Genomic DNA, 22,102 nt, shown 5'->3' with positions numbered 1-22,102 from the left:
TGCAGGGTAGTGCCACCACACAGTCACTTTACAGATATGTGTTTTACATTGGGAAGCAGGCTGACCTGGTCATGTATCAGTGGAAAAGAAACAAAGCACGTTCATAATTTGACGGTAGTGTTAGAGATTTAAAAAACACCTTTTTTTTTTTTTTTTCTTAGTTTGTAGAGGGGAACCTTGGAACCTTTCTCATATTTCCTATTTTTTTTAAACTATTAAAAACTGGTTAAGATTTTAAAATATTTTTCAATGTAGCAGTCATTAGCCACTAAGTTTCCCAAATTCCAAGTGCTAACTAACTGTGTGTGTTTTCCCAAGACAGGGTTTCTCTACATGGCTCTGGCTGGCCTGAACTCCCTATGTAGACTAGGCTGGCCTTGAACCATGTGCCTCTGCCTCCTAAATGCTGGTATTAAAGCTGTGTGCCACTATGCCCAGCTAGTTGTTGTATTTTATGTATTTTAATGAGGCTATGTAACATTTTATCTGATTTCCTGAATATTAGTGCTTTGAGGACTGTAGTTAGTCCTTTATATTTCAGCGTATAATATGAATTACCTTGAAAAGCTAGCTAAAACGCTTATGGATGTTAAACTCCCTCCTTTTGTGGGAGGGAGCTATATTCTTAACCTAAGATAATCTACATCATCTCAATTTGAGTATAGTTTCACATTAAAAATAGGAAATTTTTGATATAAACGTCCTTTATTTGCTAAGCCTGTTGAAAAATAAATGCAGTCCTATTAGGAAATAGTTGTAATTTATTTAAACATCAAAGTTGTAATATTAAATGTACCTTTTATAATGAGATGTAAATTTAATACAAAGTAGGACTGAGACTCAAGTGAGTTTCATTTGGGGCTAGAAACGGTGAATGTAGGTTATTTATTGATAAAGTTTACAATAAAATTGTGGTAGGTAAACAGGCCTGTAAAGGATAAATTCTTAGGTAAATTTTTGTTTGTTTGTTTGTTTGTTTTACTTAGAAGGATTTCGTTTTTGGAGCTAAGTGTATTTTTATGGCTATAAAGTTGGAACTATATGTTGGAAATTGTAAGGTTCTGATTGGAATAAGTAGACACGTTTTCTTCAGTGTCTTTCAGCGTTTAGTCTTTGAAGAATTAAAAAGGTACTATGGCTTAGTAAGGTCTGCAAATTTCTCTGAAACCAAAGTAAGTCTAGGAAGGCTAATTGGATGATATGTGTTTCATTTGGTGGTTTGGTGGGTTTACACAAACAAAAATATCTACAGGATAATTCCACTTGACAGTTTAGATAACATCCCTGGTACCAAGAATCACATGGAGCCAATTTTATTTCCAGGAATTAAGTCACAGTAAAAGCAAAGGGTGAATATAGTATTTTGGCATGGCTTTACATACTAAGGTTGTCTTAGTTTTTGTAGACCTTAAAAATAAACATTAAGCATGGATAGTACTGATAACTAAGTAAGTAAGCTTTCATTTACAGTAAATAGTCAAATAGGCACAAATTGTGTTTTTATTTATTTATTTTTGCATTTTAAGCCAGAAAAGTAAACTTTTTTTAAAAAAATAATTTGGTCAAATGGTAATTTCAATCACGGTATCTTAAGAGTAATACGTAAGCTAATTTGAAGTTGGTAAAAGGACACTTAGTCCTTACACATTGTTCTTTTACTCCTAAAGCTTCCTTTGGTAAATAGGTTTATTTTTGTACAAAGTACAGTGCACAGTGAGATTATCAATAGCTTCTATTTTTTTAAAGCTATCTTACTGACTTATATTTGCAATATCCATGCAGTACCTATTATGCGAAAATAGTAAGTCCTTTTATTAGATAAACATTGTATAAAAGCTTGTGTGGCATAACTGGTAATACTACTATACTAGTTATAACGATACTGAAAGAGACAAAAATATTGAGTTGCTACAACCCAGTTTGTTTTCATCATAAAGACTTTGTTCTTTGGGTAAGCCTGTGACTCTGAGCTGAGAATCGGCTTTAACGACCCCTGCTTAGCACAAGAGATGCTTTCCCTGTGTGAAGAAGCATGATGCTGGTGACCTACCTTGCCTTAGCCTAGATTTTCAGATGTAGGTGTCAGAATTTTTGGGGAGGGCTTAAACACTTATAAAAATCAGTGTTATTTCTAGATTATGGGAATGCTTGTACATTCAAAATAGCTGTATGCCGAATATAATTTTCTAAGATCCTGGGTTCTTAGGGTCAAAGCATGTCCCTGCGCAACTGCTATCCTGTAAACCTCATGAGTAAAGACTACAGTCGTGTCTGCTTGCTTATCCACGGAGTTTGCTCACTACTTCTGGAAGTTACACTAATAGCTAAGTAGAGAAAGATGAACTGATAAAGAATATAACATAATAGTATAACATTGGTAGCCATTAAAAACCATTTTAGCTAAATGGCTTGTTAGTAAAGGCTACTGATAATGAGTTCATGATGAAACTCAATGGTTATAGTTTGTTGTAGAAAATACACAGATGAAATCAGAATTTGGGCTGAGTTCTGCCTCTGAATTCTTGATAACTAACTTACCTTAATTGTCTTCTATTTTACAGGAGTGTCCTCTTTGCCTTTTGATCTTCTCATTTTCCAAGAATCTTAATATATAGACTATAGTTTATTGTTTACATGTAGCATCTAAAGACATAGAAGCACCTGAGAGAATTAGGGGACTGTTGTAATTTGGGATAATTATCTATGTTTTCTTTCTTAGCCTGTGGACATCTCAACAGCAATGAGTGAACGGGCGCTTGCTCAGAAGAGACTCAGTGAGAACGCGTTTGACCTTGAAGCCATGAGTATGTTAAATCGAGCTCAAGAACGGGTACGTGGCTCTTCTGTTTAAATGAGAGTTTCACTAGATGACCAATTGTGAGAAAGCATTGTCATTTTCGGGTATACGTTAGTGGGAACTGGACTCAAAGTCTACATATGCTCTTTTATACTTGATGCTTGGCACTTTCTGTTCTGTCCTAGTAACTGACTTATTTCAAATAAAAATGACTTAGACCTAATAACTATGAAAATCTTTATTGCATACTATGGTAAGAACTGTTTCTTGAGAACCAAACGGAAAGTCCATCCTGCCCTCCGAGTTTACAGTCTGATGTGCACATAAGTGCCAAGGACAACTCCATGCTATTCTCTGTTTCAGCTAAGCAAATTGAGCTAAACAGTAGTTAGCTGATACCCACAAGTAGTAAGTAGAATTGGGGTTCATGCCCAAATTATAACAAACCCCTAAGTCTGCTTTGAATAGGAAGGAACAGCTTTTCATTTTATGCTCAATCTATGTAGGAATAATTTAGGAAGTACCATTGCTGGTAATGCCAGGCATGCATTAAGTGTAATGTGAAAGACATGAGTCTGTGTCATAGTAGGCATTGGTGAGTGATGTGGTCTACTTTTTCTGGTTTTGGCCATTGTCTGTGTTATGCCATGGACAGATAATCCCGCAGCTATTAGTCAAAGGTCTAGACTGTCGTGCAGTTTATTTGGATGAATTTGTATAGTTGGTCAAATGGCAAAGACAGAGAGATCTCTGGCCATAAGACCTACATTTCTCATCTTTGGTATTTTAAATAATGACTGTTACAGTGATAGACAGAAACCTCGTATCTTCTTATGCATTAGTAGATTTTACTGCGTGCTGTGAAACTTAAGGGAAGACTCAGGAAAACACTGAACTTTCAATATATCACTACTTGGCTATTTTAGGAACCAAATCATTTTTCCTGGGTGAATGGAACTACCATTGTGGCACTTTGATCAGATGAGTAATTTTACTTAATGAAGATGGCTTCTTTTTCTTCAGATTGATGCCTGGGCTCAGCTGAATTCTATCCCTGGGCAGTTCACAGGAAGCACAGGAGTGCAAGTCCTGACACAGGAACAGCTGGCTAACACTGGTGCCCAAGCCTGGATTAAAAAGGTACACAGACGATGACAAAATACAAAGCTAAGGTTTTTGTTTGTTTGTTTTTTATAATCATATATTAAAAATGCAGGGGCAAGTGAGTAACTTAAGTTCCTGGGTAAGTTTGCTATGTGCATAAGCTCCGGGATGGACACTGAAGATGGGCTGAAACCCTGACACAATGCCAAATGCATACATACGCTCAAGGGCCACTCACTTTATACCTGGAGGTTGTTGGTTTTCATAGTTTTTTCTGTTGGTTTTAGTGGGGGTGGTTTTCCTTAACTATTTTGAATGCTAACTGTAGCAGGTGCTGTTGAGAATATTCTTCAGTTGCTGTTGGACTACTAACCTAATCATTTCAGAGCAGTGGTTCTCAAATCTCCCATCACGGGATACTTTATTACAGGGTTAGTTTTGGTGGATCACTACCCCACGAGCCCTTTGCTACCCTAATGTTCCATTCCTCTGTCCTTGTCCTCTTGTTAGTGCCCGCACCTGCTTATGAATACCTTTGCTCCTCCCTTCCTCTTAGGACTTCTAGCCCCAGGGCCCTATATGGTGGTCAGCTGTTAGATACAATTAAGCGATTGGGAGGCCCTAAACTGCATGTGGTAAACTTGCCATGGGACTGAGAGGTTGGGGGAGGATGGCTGGAATGTGGGGTGGGCAGTTGTGACGGGGGGAAGGGGGTGGGACGGGTTGGAGATAACTATCTGTGGACCACCATTTAGGTCCTGGTGGCCTCTGGTGATCCACAGGCTCAATTTGAGAACCACTGACTTCATGAAAAAACAGGATATGTAAGACCTAAAATCAAGGGAGAGGACCGAACATCTCATGCTGCGAAGATGTAGGTGCACCTGATCTCAGATTCCTGCAATGAGATTTGTCAACTCTACCTACGGCTACCTCATTGTTGGGGGAGTCTTAGGTGGTTAAAAGAGGGCTTTCTGAAGAAATGTCTGCTGAAGGGCTGTGGTTGGATGGGTGATGAGAAATTTGTTTCAGGAGTACTGGCAACAGCAGTGCTGAAACTGGGAGGCTGCGTGGTCTCTTGGATTGGGAAGGTTTCTTTGTCCTGCTGTACTCCTGACTCCTTGTGTGATCGTGGGCAAGTAATTCCTTGGAATTTTTGTCTCCCAGTTGTCAAGTGGTGGGAGACAGGTTCTTGTCAATGCCTCAGTGATAATTAATCAGTGATGTGATGGGTACCTATTACCTGTAGAATTGAATGAGGGCTATTAACTGGTGAGCTGAATTTTTTTAAAAAATAATTTTGGTTGCTTTGGACATTTTATACTGTAACAGTTTTATAGCAAGCATTACCTGTGACTCTCTTATTAACAAATTAATATAAGGTATTGTACATCTTCATTGTGCTTGCCTTTTTTCCTGTTAAATAGTTGCACAAATACATACCTAGACATTGGTTTGGGGGGAAAAGGGAATGATACAAAAATATTTATAAAGATTGGATTCATTTTACACACTAACACTTTGTATAAATTATGAAAGTGATAGTTGAAAAGTAGGTTTCATCTTAGTGGGAAGAATTATGTGTTTACTTTTTTGTGACATTGGACATTAAAACTGGGGCCCTCAATTTAGATAGTTTTGCAGAGCTGAATGTTGAGTCCTTCATTCATTCATCTGGTTTTGAAGCTGAGGGTCTAGGGTTGCAGGAAGTTAGACATGAAGTATTTTTGAGTGTTTATGCTCATTAATAGTTCATGTGCTTTCAGAAGGTAGAAACTTAGAGGTTTTCTGTGTGTTTACATAGAAAGAGCAGATAAACCTGAGTGTATTTCCAAGGTGAGTTTTTGTTCCAAATATTTTTTTGCTGTTTTTCAGCTTGTGGTTATTTACTAGAACTTTTAAAGTGGTTTTACCTTACATTTAAAATGTAGGATATAATCTGGGAAGCAAATTATTTTGATAAATTACATCAGACGTTTACGTTACATTATAGAAGAAATCAATACTCACAGGAAAATGATCGTGTGTGAAGAATTATTGGAGAGTATCTGTTTAATGAAAGCTGGAGTGCCATTCTCTTATTAAATAGGCCAGTGCATTGTCTCATTGGTATTTAAATGTTGAGATGGCCATTTGCCTTTTCTTGGCCCAGCACTGTCATATTAAAAACCATAGGGGAAGCCAACCAATAAAACCTCTGTGTTCTTTAGTTTGTTTTAGAATACTTCATGGATTCATGCATTTATCAGTAAGACATTTAAAAGTTAATTGATTTCAATAGACCTGTATTTTCTCAAATGATTTGGGATTTGATTTCCTAAAAGTGTTGGTTATTGTGGTCTCATTAGATTAAGACAGCTTAATGCTAATAGCAAACAGAATTGGAAAACTGGGCTACTTGGGGATTTATATTGCACTCTGTCTGTACAGTTGCCCTTTTTTGTAGGAGTGTTTCCTGGAAAAGAGGGGGAGATGAACCTGGAAGTAAGTAAAGTCTTTCTAGGTGTGTAGCATCAAGGCAGTTGAACCCAAGCATCAGCTAACTTTTCTCTTTATACATCCACAATGCATGGCCTGCACCAAATAAGGAACTGAACCAGGGGTATGTTTTTACCTCCACAGCTGCCTCCTTCCATCAGAGCACCTTGGTGAACTTAATGTCTAGTCACATGTCATTGGCATGTTCTCCCCAACATTTAATTATAAAGTTGGGAAACAAAGCTTATATATTTTACCACAGTGTAAAAATATAATTTTTAAGTATTAACTTATGAAGGCAAAATAATTCATTATTTGCTTGCTGAGCTACCAAACATTTGACTGTCCGTAATAACTTGGTATATATTTGGCAGAGAACATGAATCTACAACGTAATAATTAATTGGAAATAAAACATGATTCATAGGAGCTTCAATTAAAAAGGGAAAAAGCCACACATAGATAAAAAGACTGGAAGCCATGCCTGGTGGATTGCACCCTGGAGGTTCTCCACTGCTGACCCGTGCTAGCACGCACTTGTGCAGCTCAGGACATTAAGTGGTCTGCTGCTTTGATGGAAATTATGGTTCAGTGGGTTGGATACAAGAGAGATGATTGTTCACAGAATAACCTGTGAACTTTCACCCCTCTGTATGGAAACTTGTTTCAGGGCCAAATCCTTGTAGCTGTCTTCTTGCCCCGGCCAGTGCCAGCCGCACTATTCACAACCCTGCTGCTGCCGAGGCTTAGGTATGTAAACGCTTAAGGAGCTTTTAAGTCTTTCAACATCAACCAGGCTTACAAGAATTCAAATTCGGTATACTCACTTACTACATGTAAATTTATTCTGTCTCTTAGGGATTATCTAAGTAAAAATTTATAGTAGAATGGGGAAGAAAACTGGATGACAGACAATTGTATGCTTCTTCAGTGTTCAAACTATTTTAAAATAATTTCCAAGCTTTATTTATTCATAAACTAGGTATACCTGAGATAATAATATTGACTGTTTTAACATTGCCTTCTTTTTATTTTGCAAGCTAAGAAGAGATACCAGTGAACCTAAATAGTGGACGAAAACAGGAGTGCTCTTTCTGTTGTTGTTGTTGTTGTTTTGGAGGGGGGCACTGAGGGGCAACTGTTGAAATTGCCATTTGATTTTCAAAGTGTTGGTAATGATTATCATTAGAACATACACTACAGAATGTATTGAGTATAGAAGAATTTAAATTTAATGCTACTTCAGACCTAGAAGTAAGATTCCTTTTTCTTAAGTTCCATTGACTTGGTCGTTCAGTTCTAACTGTACAGTGGGCTTCCCTCTTTTCTTTGAACAGGATCAGTTCTTACGAGCAGCCCCAGTCACTGGAGGGATGGGTGCTGTCCTGATGAGGAAAATGGGCTGGAGAGAAGGAGAAGGGTTAGGGAAGAACAAAGAAGGGAATAAGGAGCCCATCCTTGTTGACTTTAAAACAGACCGGAAAGGTAAGTTCTTTCGGATATGACAGCTTTTATTGTGTTAGTTTTGAATATTTAAATTTAAGGAAATAAGCCGGGCGGTGGTGGCACACACCTTTAATCCCAGCACTCAGGCAGAGGCAGGTAGATATCTTGAGTTCCAGGCCAGACTGCTCTACAGAGCAAGTTACAGGGCTACACAGAGAAACTCTTGTCTTGAACTCCCCCTTCCCTCAAAAGAAATTTTTTGCTCTTAATGGAGACCACCATATATGCTTGCCTGTTTTTGTACATTTATTTATTATATGTGGGTGCAGGCATGACAACTTCCTAGTCCATATGAGTATTTTGTCTGCATGTGTGTTTTTGCAGCACAGGGTCCATAAAGTCCACAAGAGGGCTTTGGATCCTGGGACTAAAGTTACAGATGGTCATGAGTTCTGGGAATGCATGGAGTCAAGAGTCCCATGGAGAGGACCAGTGCTTCTAACTGTTGAGCCATGTCTCCAGCTTGTTTAGTTGTCTTGGGAGACAAGGTCTTGCTGGGTCTTGGCTTAGCCTTATCTCATAAGAGGTGGAATTACAGGCCTGTGCCATTACTGCCCTTGGTTCATTTGTTTTGTCTTTATTTCTAAGGTGTGATCCCCAACCCCCAATCTTTCTTAGACACTTCACGTAGTTTCTTAATTTCCATTCCAAAGACTGTCTTTGTCTTTCTTTCTAAAGCTTACTGTTTGTGTTGTGGGTTAAAGCATAGATCAGCCGAGGTCAGCAGTATTAATTAGCTCTTCATTACCTCTTGTTTGGGCACCTTGGAACTCCTCCTATTGCTGTTAGCTGTTTTGGAAATATGCACATAGAAACAGCTAGCTAGTAACAGTCAAAGTAGAATCACAGCAGGTTGGCAGCTCATTGTTGTTTAAAGTAGGGGCTAAGCATGGTGGTACATGCCTTTGATCCCAGCAGAGGACAACCTGCTTTACAGAGCAAGATCTAGGGCAGCCATGGCTACACAAAGAAACCTTGTCAACACTCTGGAGGGAGAGGCAGACATATTTCTGTGAGTTTGAGGCCAGCCTGGTCTACATAGTGAGTTCTAGGACGGCTAAAGCCACATTCTCTGTCTCAGAAACAAAAGAAAACCAAAAAAGCAATCTATCATATAGCCCAGGTTAGCCTTGGCCCCCAAATCCTATTGCCTTAGACTTACCAAATTCTTGCCATTACAGACATGTGCTACCAGTAAAGTTAGGCCTGAAGCTCAGAAAACTGGATTTAGTTTGAAGTTCAGTGATAAGTTGGGAGTTAAATTTCACTGTCTGTGAATGCAGCTAGTATTGTATAGTTCTATGGAGCATCCACATTAAAATCATGCAGCACAATGTGTGCATTTTCAGTCAGCAGGCATTTCCTAAAACAGGTTTGAAGGAGATGCATATACAAGTATGTACCTAGCCATGGAATGGCTGAAAACTTGAGCAAAGACGCGTGGATAGTGGGAATAGCAGTGTTTGGGGGTTTATAATATTGCTAATTACAGTGTAGTAAGCTTACATAGGGGGTTTGCATTGGTCAAGAAAGTAAGTAGTTGCTGTGGTAAAGGAGCTCATGTTGGGGACACTTCCTTTTAAGTTACTTGCAGTTAGTAGCCACCAAAAGGATGGTAAGATGCTGACAGTTACATGACCCTTCTTTCTCTCTAAGTACTCACACATTGTGCTTGTACACGCTTACATGGAGGTTAGAGATCAATAAATAGCTTGTGCTACTTCTCAGGTGCCATTCACCTTGATTTTTGAAACAGGGTTTCACTGGCCTGGACCCCATCCAATGATATGCTGGGTGGCCAGAAAGCCCTAGGGACCCACCTGTCTGTCTCCACAAAGAACCCTCCAGGTTCTGGAAGGATTCAGGGTCAAGCCATTATGGTGGTGCTTTGTGACTGAGCTGTTCCCTAACCCCTTACATATGTTTTCATAGGTATAAGAGTATAAAGTAAAAATTCAGTATCTAATATAAATGCACTAAATATTTTATTGGAAGGCATGGAGTTTAGGGAGAGATTTTTTTTTTTCCCATCTCATAATTAAAAAAATAATGTTGTAAATTTGGCTTTCTGTTTAAAGGTCTTGTTGCAGTAGGAGAGAGAGCACAAAAGAGGTCTGGGAACTTCTCTGCTGCAATGAAAGACTTGTCAGGTGAGAACAAAACCCTGTTGAATTCTTCTTGCCTTACCCATCCATACCTTGAAATCTAAAGTTGTTGAAAAGTTGTTGGAAATCTTTTATAACTAGTTGTTTTTCTTTCTACAGGCAAACATCCTGTGTCTGCCTTGATGGAAATCTGTAATAAAAGAAGGTGGCAACCACCTGAATTTCTCTTGGTCCATGATAGTGGCCCTGATCATCGCAAACATTTTCTCTTTAGGGTAAATATTACACACTAATTATACATCAGGGTCAGAGGGTTAGGGATAGGTGTGGTGCAAAAGCACACTGTTAATATTCTTTGGGTGGGTTATAGCTGTGCATATGTGTGGGCAGTGTGGGTTTTTTAACTTAGAAGGGGACTTTAAATTATTAAAGGGGAGGGCATGGGCAAAATCTGGTTAACATTGGGTATTTTCTTGGGGAATGTGGGAGTAATTAGTACATTTAGTAGTGCTTTTTATTTTTAAATATGGAGACCTGCAGTTATTTTGCAGTTTCCTTTTTTAAATCATTTACTGTGTTGGGGTTAAGATTAATGTATATAATTTGGGGTTTATTTAGTGAAAAAGTACAAAACTAATAGATATTAAAGTTTGATGCTGTTCTTATTGTATGTTTTTCTTGAATAGGTATTGAGAAATGGAAGCCCTTACCAGCCCAATTGTATGTTTTTCTTGAATAGGTATTGATAAATGGAAGCGCTTACCAGCCCAGCTTTGCCAGCCCTAATAAGAAGCATGCTAAAGCCACAGCAGCTACTGTGGTTCTTCAAGCAATGGGCCTTGTACCAAAGGACCTCATGGCTAATGCCACTTGCTTCAGGAGTGCCTCACGTAGATAGATTGAGGTTTTATATTAATCATTTCAGATAATTTTACTCTGCATCACAATGTATTTCCTCCTTAATGTTGTAAATATTTCACAATTTAAGACATTGTGTAAAAAGCAATCTGTACAAACATCTCCAGGCTTTGGTTTTTGTACCATGGAAATTGTATTTAACCATACAGGGTTTTGGTATGTTTATATTGTTTACTTTAGTGATGTATTTGTTTAAGTGGCTAACATCAAAACAATTGTTTGAAGGCATCAGTAATATTCAGTGTGGAATGTTAAATAACGCTTTTATACTGTATTTTGTACTATGATGTAACTCCCCTTCCTTATGGCTAGGCTGCTGTAACACTTGCCTGTAATCAGTGAAGGGCTGTGCACCTTGTACTATTTCACAATGGGTTCTGCTGGACAGATACTGGGCCAGTGTTATTAAGGTAATGAAGTAAGATCTGTTCCACAGGGCTAATGCCACCATCTCCCCTTAAGTTTTGTAGAGGTTATGAAGAGAAAAAGTGATACGTTATGTCATGATGAGCACTAAGTCCTGCATTCCCATTAAAGCCACCTGGGTCATAAGAAGGGAGTCACAATGGGAGTCCAACTAGCATTTTACTTCAGAGGCCAAGTACATATTTAGTATGGCTTGAGTTGTGATATAGTTTTACTTTGATGTGCATTTTGAATTTCAGCTACACCTAGATAGACATAAATAATAAAAATGCTGTAACCAACTTATCTAATAAAAATTGGCAACCAGCCACTATTTTGTTGACTATGAGAAAGTTTAAGTTTATGTTAATTTTTAGGGTCTGATAGAATATTCATGTGTATTACAGTGGTATTCATATGCTATGTCTCTAAACTTTATTTTCAAAAGCTCAAGGCCCAAATACAATCTTCTCTGGAATAAATGTGGTGTCTTATTCTCTGACTTTATGTAACACATATAACTAAGTACTATTATTTATTACCCATTGACTTCTATGCACGTTTATTTAAAAATGCTGTAATTTATACACACATGCAAACACACAGGTTACCTGTAAGCATACTAAGTACTAAGTTCCCACGACTGACCATCCAACACTTGGGTACAAAAGAACAAACAGTGGGTATACTGGACGAGAGGAACTAGAGAGAGCATTAGTGATGGCGCTGGGATCCGTGTCTGCACTTCCTGCTTCTCTAAAGAACCTACCAGCAGTAAGGTCCAACCGCTTTTCTGACCATTAGTCTCAATGTAATAAGCGCTACATACAGGTAATCTCATGTCTCATTTGTAATGAAACACTTTTAATTTGGTTTCTACTCAGGATACAATTAAGTTGCAGGGATATAGAATTCTCATTCAAGTAATCTTAAGGTTTAAGCTTGCATCTTCAGATCTGAAAATGCATAAAAATAATAAAAGCAAAATGTTGATTTTAAACCTAATGCTAAAGCATGTAATAAAAGTTAATGTTAAAAACACATCAGCATTTTAAAACATATTCTTCCAAAATGAACTTTTAAGAGCCACAGGCTTAAAAATCGTCAATTTCCTTCCTTGCTAGGAAGCTTTTCCTCAGTTTCCCTTTAGGCTTACTTTGGTGTTCACGATCTCCAATTAAAAATGTAGTCACTCATTTCGACATTCCGTAAGGAAGACTTCCCCAGCAATGGTATTTGACTGAGCTGCTCCAGGGTTTTGGGGTGCAGCCCACAGTTAGCAAGGTCCTTATGAGCAACTTTCTGCAGAAATACAAGTCCACACCCATAAACACATTAGTTCCAATAATCACTGTAAAGAAGGGAAAATAAATGGCTCATTTACTTAATCATGGCTAGAAGTTGATCCTAATAATCTCTGCAGTTTGAAAAAATATTTTTTACCAGTCTGTTAAAACTGACAGGTACCAGGTCAATTAAAGGCTGTTAGTTTTCTTTACAAAGTCTAAATGAAGATGCTTAGAATTCAAAGGAAATCGGTTAAGTAGGGCTGGGAGATAGTTCAGTCTTCAAGCACTCGTGCTGCAATTGTGATGACCAGAGCTGGGGCACCTAGAAGCCACACAAATGCTGTGCGGACATGGCGGTACGCCCATAATAGCAGCCTGCTAGTAAGACTAGCCATGTTTGGTAGTGTCTTCTGGTTTTGATGACAAGACCCTGCCTTGCTGACTAAGGTGAGAACAATGTAGCATAAGTCGACAACCCCAGGCTTCTGTGTGTATGAACACTCCCCACTGGTGTGCCCAAGCACACACACAACTGCACGTAACATAATACATACACGTCCATAAGCTATAAAAGAAGGAATCCAGCATTACTAAACTTCAGTTGTGAGAGCAGTAAGTACTTAGGTTTGGGAAGTTTTTAGTATTGCCTGAATTAATAAAGTTTATGATGTACACATGGCTATTCCTTAATTCATAACTTGCTTTCTAACTGGATACAAATTTGGTATATCATAAATGACATTTCTCCCAGTCTACGTACTCTGTGCAGGTCTCTATCCAGTGGCAGGCAGACATTGAACACTGCAGTTGGCTCATGGGCATACAACCCAGCTGAGAAAGATCCCCTCTGTGAAGAGCGGAGTAGCGTGGTCACAGAATGCAGAGCATGAGGCATGATGGGACCTGTGATCTCCAAACTAAACTGATCTCTGTATCCAGAAAGAGCGTGTGTCTTTACATTCATGCTCCGTGCCTTCAGAAAATTTAAAGAAAAAGACAATTAATATATCTTCAGTGCATTTTTATTTGGGATTTCTTATGCTAGTTAACAGGAACTACTTTTGTTTCCTAAGACAACAACATAGCACTTAACATTGTTTCCATTTCCCCACTTCTGGTATCTGTAACTTTTGGGTATATACATACATAAAGTGGAATGGATCAAATAACTTTTCCTGAAATGACAAGTGAGCATTTGTTACCAAGTATACATCATGCAGTGTTGGAAAAAAAAAAATCACAAAATTTACTGAGCACTTGGGAAGTGATGGTAGGAAGGTCAAGATTTCAGGGTCATCCTCCTCTACAGTGAGTCTGAGGCTGGTTTGGATTATGTGGGACCCTTTCTGAAAGTCATGTGATAGAGTCCAATAAGTAAAAGGAATTTGACCAAATTCACATATTTCATGTATACATTACGTTTATACTGGGTCTCATGTAACACAGGTGACCTTGAAGTCCTGATCATCCTGCCACACTAGCTCTTAAGTAATTTTTATTTTTAATGGAGAAAGCAAGAACAGAAGTACTGGGAATGCAGCTCCAGGACACAATACTTGCCAACACGCCCTCAAACCCTGGTTCAATCTCTGTGCTGAAAAGCAAAGACAATTTTACACATTTTTTTGTTTTGAGACAGGGTTTTCACTATGTGGCCTTGGCTATCCCAGAACTCATTGAGATTGGCTTGCCTCTGCCTCCCAAGTGCTGGGATTAAAGGCGTCTGGTATCTGTGGGGGTAAGGAGGCAGCAGACACCCTTGACTGGACTTACTGGCGGTGGTCAGTCATATTGCTGATGAAAACTGAACTTGGGTCTTCTATAAGAGAAGCAAGTTCTCTCTTTTTTTTTTTTTCTCGTTTCAGTTTATTTTCTTAAAAGATTTATCACACACACAGTGTTCTGTCTGCATGTATCCCTGCAGGCCAGAAGAGGGCACCAGATCTCATTACAGATGGCTGCTTGCTGGGAAGTCAACCCAGTACCTGCTAATGTTCCTAACCACTTAGCCATCTTTCTAGCCTTGCAGAAAGTGACCTTAAACACTGAGCCATCTCCCTGGTCCCTACATTATTTTTTAAAAGATTTATTTATTTTCGGTGTATGAGTGCTCTATCTGCACGTACACCTTTATGCTAGGAGTTAGCTAAGAGAGGGCATCAGATCCCATGGAGATGGTTGTGATCCATCCTCTGTGTGGTTGCTGGGATTTGAACTCAGGACCTCTGGAAGAAGAGTCAGTTAGCCATCTTCACCGATGAGTCATCTCTCCAGCCCCAAATTATTTAAAAATTGAGAATCTGAGCTAGGCGTGGTGGCACATGCTTTTAATTCCAGCACTCAGGAGGCAGAGTCAAGTGGGTATCTGAATTTGAGACCAGAGTGGTCTACGTAGCCAGTTCCAGGACAGCCAAGGCTACACCAAGAGCCTGTCTATATAAAACATATCAAAAAAAAAAAAAAACAGAACCAAGGACTAAAGTCAAGACGGTACCTTTAAAGAATGAAGCACTAAACTAAGAACTGGGCTGCAGGTGAAGTAAAGGCTTACTCACTTTCAGCATTTGCATGGAGGCACCTCGGAAGGCCACCGGGGATAAAAGAGTGGGAGGGAGGCCTGCCTGTGCTCCCGAGGTGGCCACTAAGCTCTTGCAGTTCATCAAAAAATTGAGCAATGTGAAGGTGTTGAGTCCTTTCACCAGGACAACAGATTCAGGTCTATGATCCATTTGCCCTTCATGTTTTTCTCTAAGTCTGAAAATGATAATCAAGGAAAGAGCAAAAACAAAAACAAAACAGAAACAAAAACAAACCCCCCAAACTAACAAGCCCAACAACAACAAAAACAAAACATAAAACCAACCAAACAAAAAATGCACAGCAGTGCAGATAGCTACCTTGATTTCCAGATACCTGGGGCTCCCTGTCCCATTTCACAAGTCTAACAAAACTGTCTAACGAAAACTTGGTACATAACCAACATGGACTGTCCTTACTCAAATCAGTGTTAAACCACCAACTCAATCAAGGTTCTTCATAACAGCAGAAAGGATACAGCTTGATAGAGTTCATGTCTGGCTTTTTAATTTGATCCTGCACACCTATCTCTTCCAGCCAAGAAAAGCTCTCCTCTTCATCTTCATCACTGACAGCTTGCTCCCTAGGAAAGTGCTTGTTAGAAGCACATATTCACAGAGCCAGTGCTTTTACAACTCATTCCACCGAGCTTGAATTAGGGAATTCATACATTAGGGACTATGTAAAAGTTTACGTAATCACATACTCCTCACATTCCAGGGTCGCTTCTCGTACTTTTCTCTTATGGCCACTTTCTTCTAGCAAAGGCAGAGAGAATTCAATACCTGCACCAGAAAAGAATATATAACTCTGCTTTCTTCAATTAACCACGAGTGTCCTACCATTTGGGTACATGCATGAGGCTTTCTATCAGAAGGGGCATGTCTCTACCCTTCTTTCCCTTTCCCATCCACTAACTGATGGGGCTAATGCAGCCTTAACATTATTAAAGGGGAGGTTAGAGGATTTGAAGTATCAGAGCATCTAGGGCCAGTGAGCTGGGTCAGTAGGTCGAGTGTGCCAAGTCTTAGGACACCTGTGTTCACTTCCTAGAACTCACATGGTAGAAGAAAGAAATGACTCTTACAAGCTGTCCTCTAACTCTACATGTGTGCTCACAGAAACAAACAGAAAAACACAAACCCATTTCAAAGGGCCAAGTATATTCAATAAGAAGTGAGTTTTGGGACCTACTGTGTGCATTATTTCATAGAGCAGAAAAAGAGGCATAACAAAGTTCAGCTACATTTTAGAAACAGCTTTACCAACAGGGAGATAGAAAAAAAAAAAAACCTTGAAAAAAATGGACTACAACTCTTAAAATCATTTTGATAACCAATTAGTAAAAGACAATGCAAAGTGGTTTTTGATTTTTTTTTTTAATGTCCTATTTTATGTATATAAGTGCTGATGTCTGTGAGCCTCTACTGGCCAGCAGAGGGCACTGGATGCCCTGCAACTGCTGTTAAAGATGATGTGAGCCACCATGTGGGTGACAGGAATCAAACCCAGGTCCTCTGGAAGAGCAGCCATCTCTCCAGTCCCCAAAGTTCAGCATTTGAGGCAAGAGGGAGCCTCAACTGTGAACATAAACCGTTACCTTCATTTTTCATAGCTTCTCTTAGACCTCTAGTTGTAGGCGATATGAGTGCTGTGATCACCTCACTTCCGGCTAACCCGGCTGCCCGGAACAGGACAGTAAACTGGTAGGTACAAACGTAGAAAAAGGGGCAAAGCTTTGTCTTCAACAGATTATACAAAGAAGTAAAACTCACAGACCTGTGAAACAAAGGGAGATTTTTCAGGTGTTAAAATATTTTAAACTTAATTCCATATAATTTAGCCTGACAAGTAGATAAAAACACAATGTAAATTTTTCTAATACTGAATCGAGTTTCCGCAGCTGTGTGAAACTTGCTTTGAGAGTCCATGCTGATGACTCTTTAGTACTGTGTGCATGGAAAACACATGCTCTTTCAAGCACTGGGAACTGGCTGCAAACTCTGAGCAACTTCTAATGAAGAAAAGCATTAAGTGACAGAAAGCAGCACTGAAGAGTGGACCTATCTATACGTTTATCCAGTACAGTCCTAAGACATTTGAGAGTGATGAAGTTGGGGAGAAAAGCAAACAGATTAAATCCTGGACATGAACAGTTTCTGATAAGGAGCACACAGACACACACCCGTTCATAGCAGACAAGAACCCTGCTACAGAACTTTACTGCTGGAATGCACACTTCCACTGACTTACCAGTCACTCATGAGAGTATGTTGCAGAGTTTCATCCGTTGACCACGGACTTGTCTTTCCAGCCATTTTCCTATCAGCTCCAATTCGAGGGAATAGTGGCAGCCATGAAAAGGCAGGGTGAAGCCAGTAGACAAGGGTCTGCTGGAAGGCACAACGTAGCTCAGTTGAGAGTTTGGGATCCTAAATTCCGGTGGGGAGAGTGGGTAGTTTTACTCATCAGAAAGATAAACTTTCATTAGAGACACTGATATATCATACAATTTAATATTTTAAAAGGTTAGTTGGGAGGAGTGGCAGACCATCTTGCATCTGAGCACTCAGGAGGAAGGCAGCTCTCTGTGAAGCCAGGCTGGTCTAAATATGAACCCCACAAAAGCTCAAACACTTGTCTCAAACACCCCTCCACCCTAATTATTTATTCATTTATTTTTTATTTTTCCAGACAGGGTTTCTCTGTGTAACAGCTCCGGCTGTCCTGCAGCTTGCTCTGGAGACCAGGCTGGCCTCAAACTTGGAGATCTGCCTGCCTCTGCCTCCCGAGTGCTGGGATTAAAGGCATGCGCCACCACGGCCCGACAAGACTTTATTTTTAACTGTATGTGTGACTGCAGTTTGAACACACGTTCTCTGGAAGAATAGTATGTTCCCTTTGAACCATCTTTCCAGCACAGTAAGAGTTCATAGTGCTTTTTATTAGGAAGCATTAGTAATGGTCAGAGGTTAGAGTGCAGTCTACCTCTGCTTTCTGGACGACAGTGCTTTGGAGCATGCATCACAAAGAGCTCTCACACACACCAGAATCCTGTCCCTGCCTTTCCCTAGGCATTCAGATGATGGGAGGAGGGGTGTGAGTATAGGGAGTACTCACATTCTTCCTATAGGAGAGTGCCAAATAAATGCCAGGGGAGATGGTCCTCCCCCAGGAAAACAGTCTCAAAAGCTGTAAGCCCGGGGAAGGGCGAACTACAAATCATCTTGAGTTTGTGAGAAATATGTCTCAAGTCCTATTTCAAGCAAACCTTTATAACCTAGTTTGCGGTTATGAGCTGCTTCATGGTAATTAAATTACTGAGACCATTCTAGACCTCATTAATTCTTCAATTTATTAAGAGCCAGAGTGTGGCTGGGTGTGGTGGTCGAACACCTTTAGTCCCAGCACTCAGGAGGCAGAGACAGGGGATGTCTATGAGTTTGAGGTCAGCCTGGTCTACACCTTGTCTTGGGAACAACAACAGCAACAACAACAAAAAAAAAAACCCAAAAACAAAACAGCTGGCCACCCTAAAGCCAGAGTAACTAGGTAGCTTTTCATGTTTTCTTAGAAGCTACAAAAGCATAGTGCAGAGAAAACAATGCCTGTCTATACTCCTGACTGACTTCCAGAAGTCTCTACATGAAATGAGCTATTCTTACCTGACAAACATGAGTGTGAAAGTACCCTTTGGGAGAAATGAATTGTCAAATTTTGAGTCTACACCTCTCAGAAGAACAGCTTAACAGAAAGCAGTGTGTGGATTTTCAGGACAGCTCCTTCTACACTTAATTTGAAACACTAGCATAGACTACTGGGCTGGTGTGAGGCTCAGTGGTTAAAAGAGCCTAAATTTGGATTCCTGCACCCACACACAGGTTGGGATTCACCGGTGATTGCCTGTGGCCCCAGTACTGAGTGGGTAGAGACAAGAGCAGCATGGGGACTTGCTGGCCACCATGCTAGCTACAAAACAGGAGCTCCAGACTCACAGAAGCTTCGTTCCAGAGAGAGAAGCAGACACAGGACCTTTGGCCTCTGTCCATATCCCGAGTGGCTGTTCGCAAACACACATGAACACAGACACATACACATGAACGTGCTCCTTCCCTATTTCAGACTGACCTGTACACTCTGGGGTAAAGTAACTTCTGCTGCCCTACAATGCTGGACGAGACCTCGGGCTTCTTCCTGGGCCTTCAAATGGTCTGCCCAGGAAAAGGGCTGATGAGAGGTGACAAGGAGTCGGGTTTTAATACTCCAGTCTGCAGGTAACTCAGCACCTTCTGAAGCAGTTCCATCTGACTCAGAGAGAGATATATGCTGACTCTTAGAAAACAAAGAACACAAAAATTACAATTTCAAGAATATTCTTTTAATACAAAAATCTAGTTATCTTACTCTTGACAACTAAATGTCAAAATTTATGAATGGTCCAATGTTAAAAATATATTTCACCTGAGAAGTCTAGAAGGAGGTAAAACAAGCTATTAAGAGGCCTTGGGCCAGGGAGATGACTCTGCAAGTCATGGCAACTGCCACTAAGCCTGAGTGTCTTGAGCTGGAAGCAGAGGACTGGCTCCTGACAGAACTCAATGAATAAACTAAATAAATAAATAAAAAGCTCAGTGGGGGTGGTGCTGGAGGGTGGAATTTCAGTTTTCAGTTTTTACAGTTCTGTCTAGTACTGCAGACAACAAAGGAGACATGTTCCCGGTATTTAAAAAGGATCTTGTAAGCCCCCATTACTGTGACCAGGGCCAAGCTTCTCCTTCAGGTTAAACAACCTGGGTAGAACTCAAAGGATTTAAAAAAACATTTGGAGTGGGAGGAGTGCTGGAGACATGATTGATCTTCCAGAGGTCCTGAGTTCAATTCCCAGCAACCACATGGTGGCTCACAACCATCCCTCTTCTGGCATGCCAGAACACTGGATACATAATAAATAAATTAAAAAAAAAAAAAAAACAACCCATTTCTTAAGTGAAAGGAAGAAAGAGACAGAGAAAGCAAGCTATAGTTAACCTGCTGTTCAGGTCTATCTTCCTCACACCACAAGTGTTCCCTGAGGGACATCATAATAAAATACCTTCCGGAAGACTGTGTGAAGGCCACAGTGGATGCTGGGAACTTTCAGCCTCTTCCCATTAGGGCATACTATCTGTCTACAGCGAGATGGGGGCCCCCAATGCCTCAGGTGGCAGGTGACTAGCTTCCCATACAGGAAGCGCTGGGTGTCATGCCCAGCATACAGCAGCCTTTGGCCCCACAGCCCATACCTATTATCACAACAGCGGGCTTCATGTGTCCCAGACCTCCACTGTCCGTGTTTACAGGATAATCTCAAACTTTTGATGACCCTTCCTTCACTAACTCCCTTTTAAGTGGGCCCCATATTCATGTGATGCCGGGGTCCAACCCAGAGGCCCCTGCAGACTACCTACAGTCCCGGACTTCAAATTTGTTATTGAAACTAATTTTTCACGCAAGACGCCTTTGAGAAGTGTTTCTTAAAACATACATTACAATCATATTTAAGAAATATTGCCTGGGCTAGGCCATCAAGGTGGCTCAGCAGGTAGAGGCATCTATCTTCCCCTGAGCTTGACTACCTGAGTTGGGCCCTGGAGGGACAGACCCCCACATACACAACTGTGGCACTCACAATAAACTCAGCTTTAGAAAGTACCTGGGACAGGTCGGTGACAGCTCTTTCATGAGACGCTTCCTCCCATAGCAAATTATTTTCTCCATGAGAATTTAAATGCTGAATTAAAAAAAAAAAAAGTTGTTTTAAAACTTGAGCGATGAGGGAACTTGCTTTGTAAGGCCTCACCTGGCACACCAGGTTCAGGAGAGTGGGGACTCAAATCCATCCCTACCAACGTTTGTTTCACCTCCGTCTTGTGCCTGAACTTACCAGAAGGGGAGGGAAGGCCAGACCGCCACGTTTAACAACCGATAATTCGTAAATCTTAGACCCAAAGACAGCAAGGCTTGAAAATTCTGGCCGATTCGCCCTCTCCAGTCCTGAAGACGGTGAGAAGGCAGATCCCCGTGCCTGACCGTGCGAGCCGCCTTGCAGGATGGGGTGTGCTGAGGACCCGTCGAGCCTCCTCTGCGTGTGGCTTCGAGGGCAGCCCCCACCTTCCCTCCCCTCCACACCCCTGCCCTGACCTCCCCTGCCCTGCCCTCGGGACGCCGGGCTGCGGCGGCTGTTCGTGCCGGTTCCCACCCCTGACACCGGGCGGAGACTCACCGAGCCCGGCGCTCCCTGCGGACCCCGGGACGGCTCCTCGCGGGCCTCGCCGGCGACCCGCGGCCGGTTGTCCAGGCGGGCGAAAGGGTTCCTGCGGGTGACGGCGACGCTGGCGGCGGCGCCTCTGCCGCCCGCGGTCGGGAAGGGGCGCAGGGGCAGCCCGGCCGCCAGCGCGGCGCGGCGGGGCGCGGGCTCCGGCGGTGCGGACGGCTCGGCGGCGCCGTGGTCCCGAGGCCGTTTCCGGCGCAGCCGCACGGTCTCCGGCGGCCTCTTGAAGCTGGGCGAGTAGCCGGGCACCGAGACAGCCATTGCGCAGCGCGGAGGGACCCGCGGACAGCCTGCGCTTCCCGCGCGCTCCGGCCCCGCCCCGGCCCCGCCCCCGCCCCGCCGAGCATGCGCACTGGGCCGCCCCCGCCCCACCCCACCCCGCAGACGTCTCGGGGCCGCTTCCGGCCCGGCGCGCAGAGCCCGGGTGGCGGGCGCTCCCTCAGCTGTGCTGCTGCGAGGCGGGGCGGGAGGGCACGGAAACGGATCAGCGCTGCTTAGTCTGCAGCGGGCGCGGCCAGCTCCCGGTACGGAGCCCGAGTGCAAAGCACACAGCACACTTGAGCTGTGGCGCTGGGCCGGCAGCCACTTGTCTCCGAGACAAGCCGCAGTGTCC

General features: G+C 41.7%; 2 protein-coding genes across 5 annotated transcripts in view; one reads left to right on the top strand and one right to left on the bottom strand.

Annotated features, from left to right (window-relative positions):
• The window catches only part of Son (SON DNA and RNA binding protein), a 32,357-nt gene extending 20,562 nt beyond the window's left edge, over nucleotides 1-11,795 (top strand). Inside the window, exons 7-12 of one of the 4 annotated variants that reach the window (XM_027415594.2) lie at nucleotides 2,720-2,830; nucleotides 3,821-3,937; nucleotides 7,717-7,864; nucleotides 9,964-10,035; nucleotides 10,150-10,265; nucleotides 10,730-11,795. In XM_027415594.2, the coding sequence (XP_027271395.1) occupies nucleotides 2,720-2,830; nucleotides 3,821-3,937; nucleotides 7,717-7,864; nucleotides 9,964-10,035; nucleotides 10,150-10,265; nucleotides 10,730-10,888 (723 nt within the window). In that variant the 3' untranslated portion in view covers nucleotides 10,889-11,795. Of the gene's footprint in view, nucleotides 1-2,719; nucleotides 2,831-3,820; nucleotides 3,938-4,683; nucleotides 7,018-7,049; nucleotides 7,130-7,716; nucleotides 7,865-9,963; nucleotides 10,036-10,149; nucleotides 10,266-10,676 lie in introns of those variants that run through there. The other 3 variants (XM_027415595.2, XR_003485320.2, XM_035444317.1) reach the window with 3 other exon arrangements.
• Nucleotides 11,796-11,858: 63 nt separating this feature from the next.
• Donson (DNA replication fork stabilization factor DONSON) lies at nucleotides 11,859-21,801 on the bottom strand. Its single transcript, XM_027415598.2, has 10 exons — nucleotides 21,442-21,801; nucleotides 20,872-20,949; nucleotides 19,308-19,511; nucleotides 17,433-17,611; nucleotides 16,780-16,958; nucleotides 15,886-15,964; nucleotides 15,658-15,762; nucleotides 15,158-15,356; nucleotides 13,363-13,575; nucleotides 11,859-12,615 (listed from the first exon to the last, which is right to left on the bottom strand). Exons 1-10 carry the CDS (start codon nucleotides 21,748-21,750, stop codon nucleotides 12,478-12,480), a joined length of 1,683 nt encoding a protein of 560 aa, XP_027271399.1. The 5' UTR covers nucleotides 21,751-21,801; the 3' UTR covers nucleotides 11,859-12,477.
• Between the last annotated feature and the right edge of the window lie 301 nt (nucleotides 21,802-22,102).

Source organism: Cricetulus griseus, chromosome 4 (assembly GCF_003668045.3).
Source record: "Cricetulus griseus strain 17A/GY chromosome 4, alternate assembly CriGri-PICRH-1.0, whole genome shotgun sequence".
Classification (NCBI taxonomy): domain Eukaryota; kingdom Metazoa; phylum Chordata; class Mammalia; order Rodentia; family Cricetidae; genus Cricetulus; species Cricetulus griseus.
Note: the sequence above shows the minus strand (reverse complement) of the source record. Positions and strands in the feature narration are given on the sequence as shown.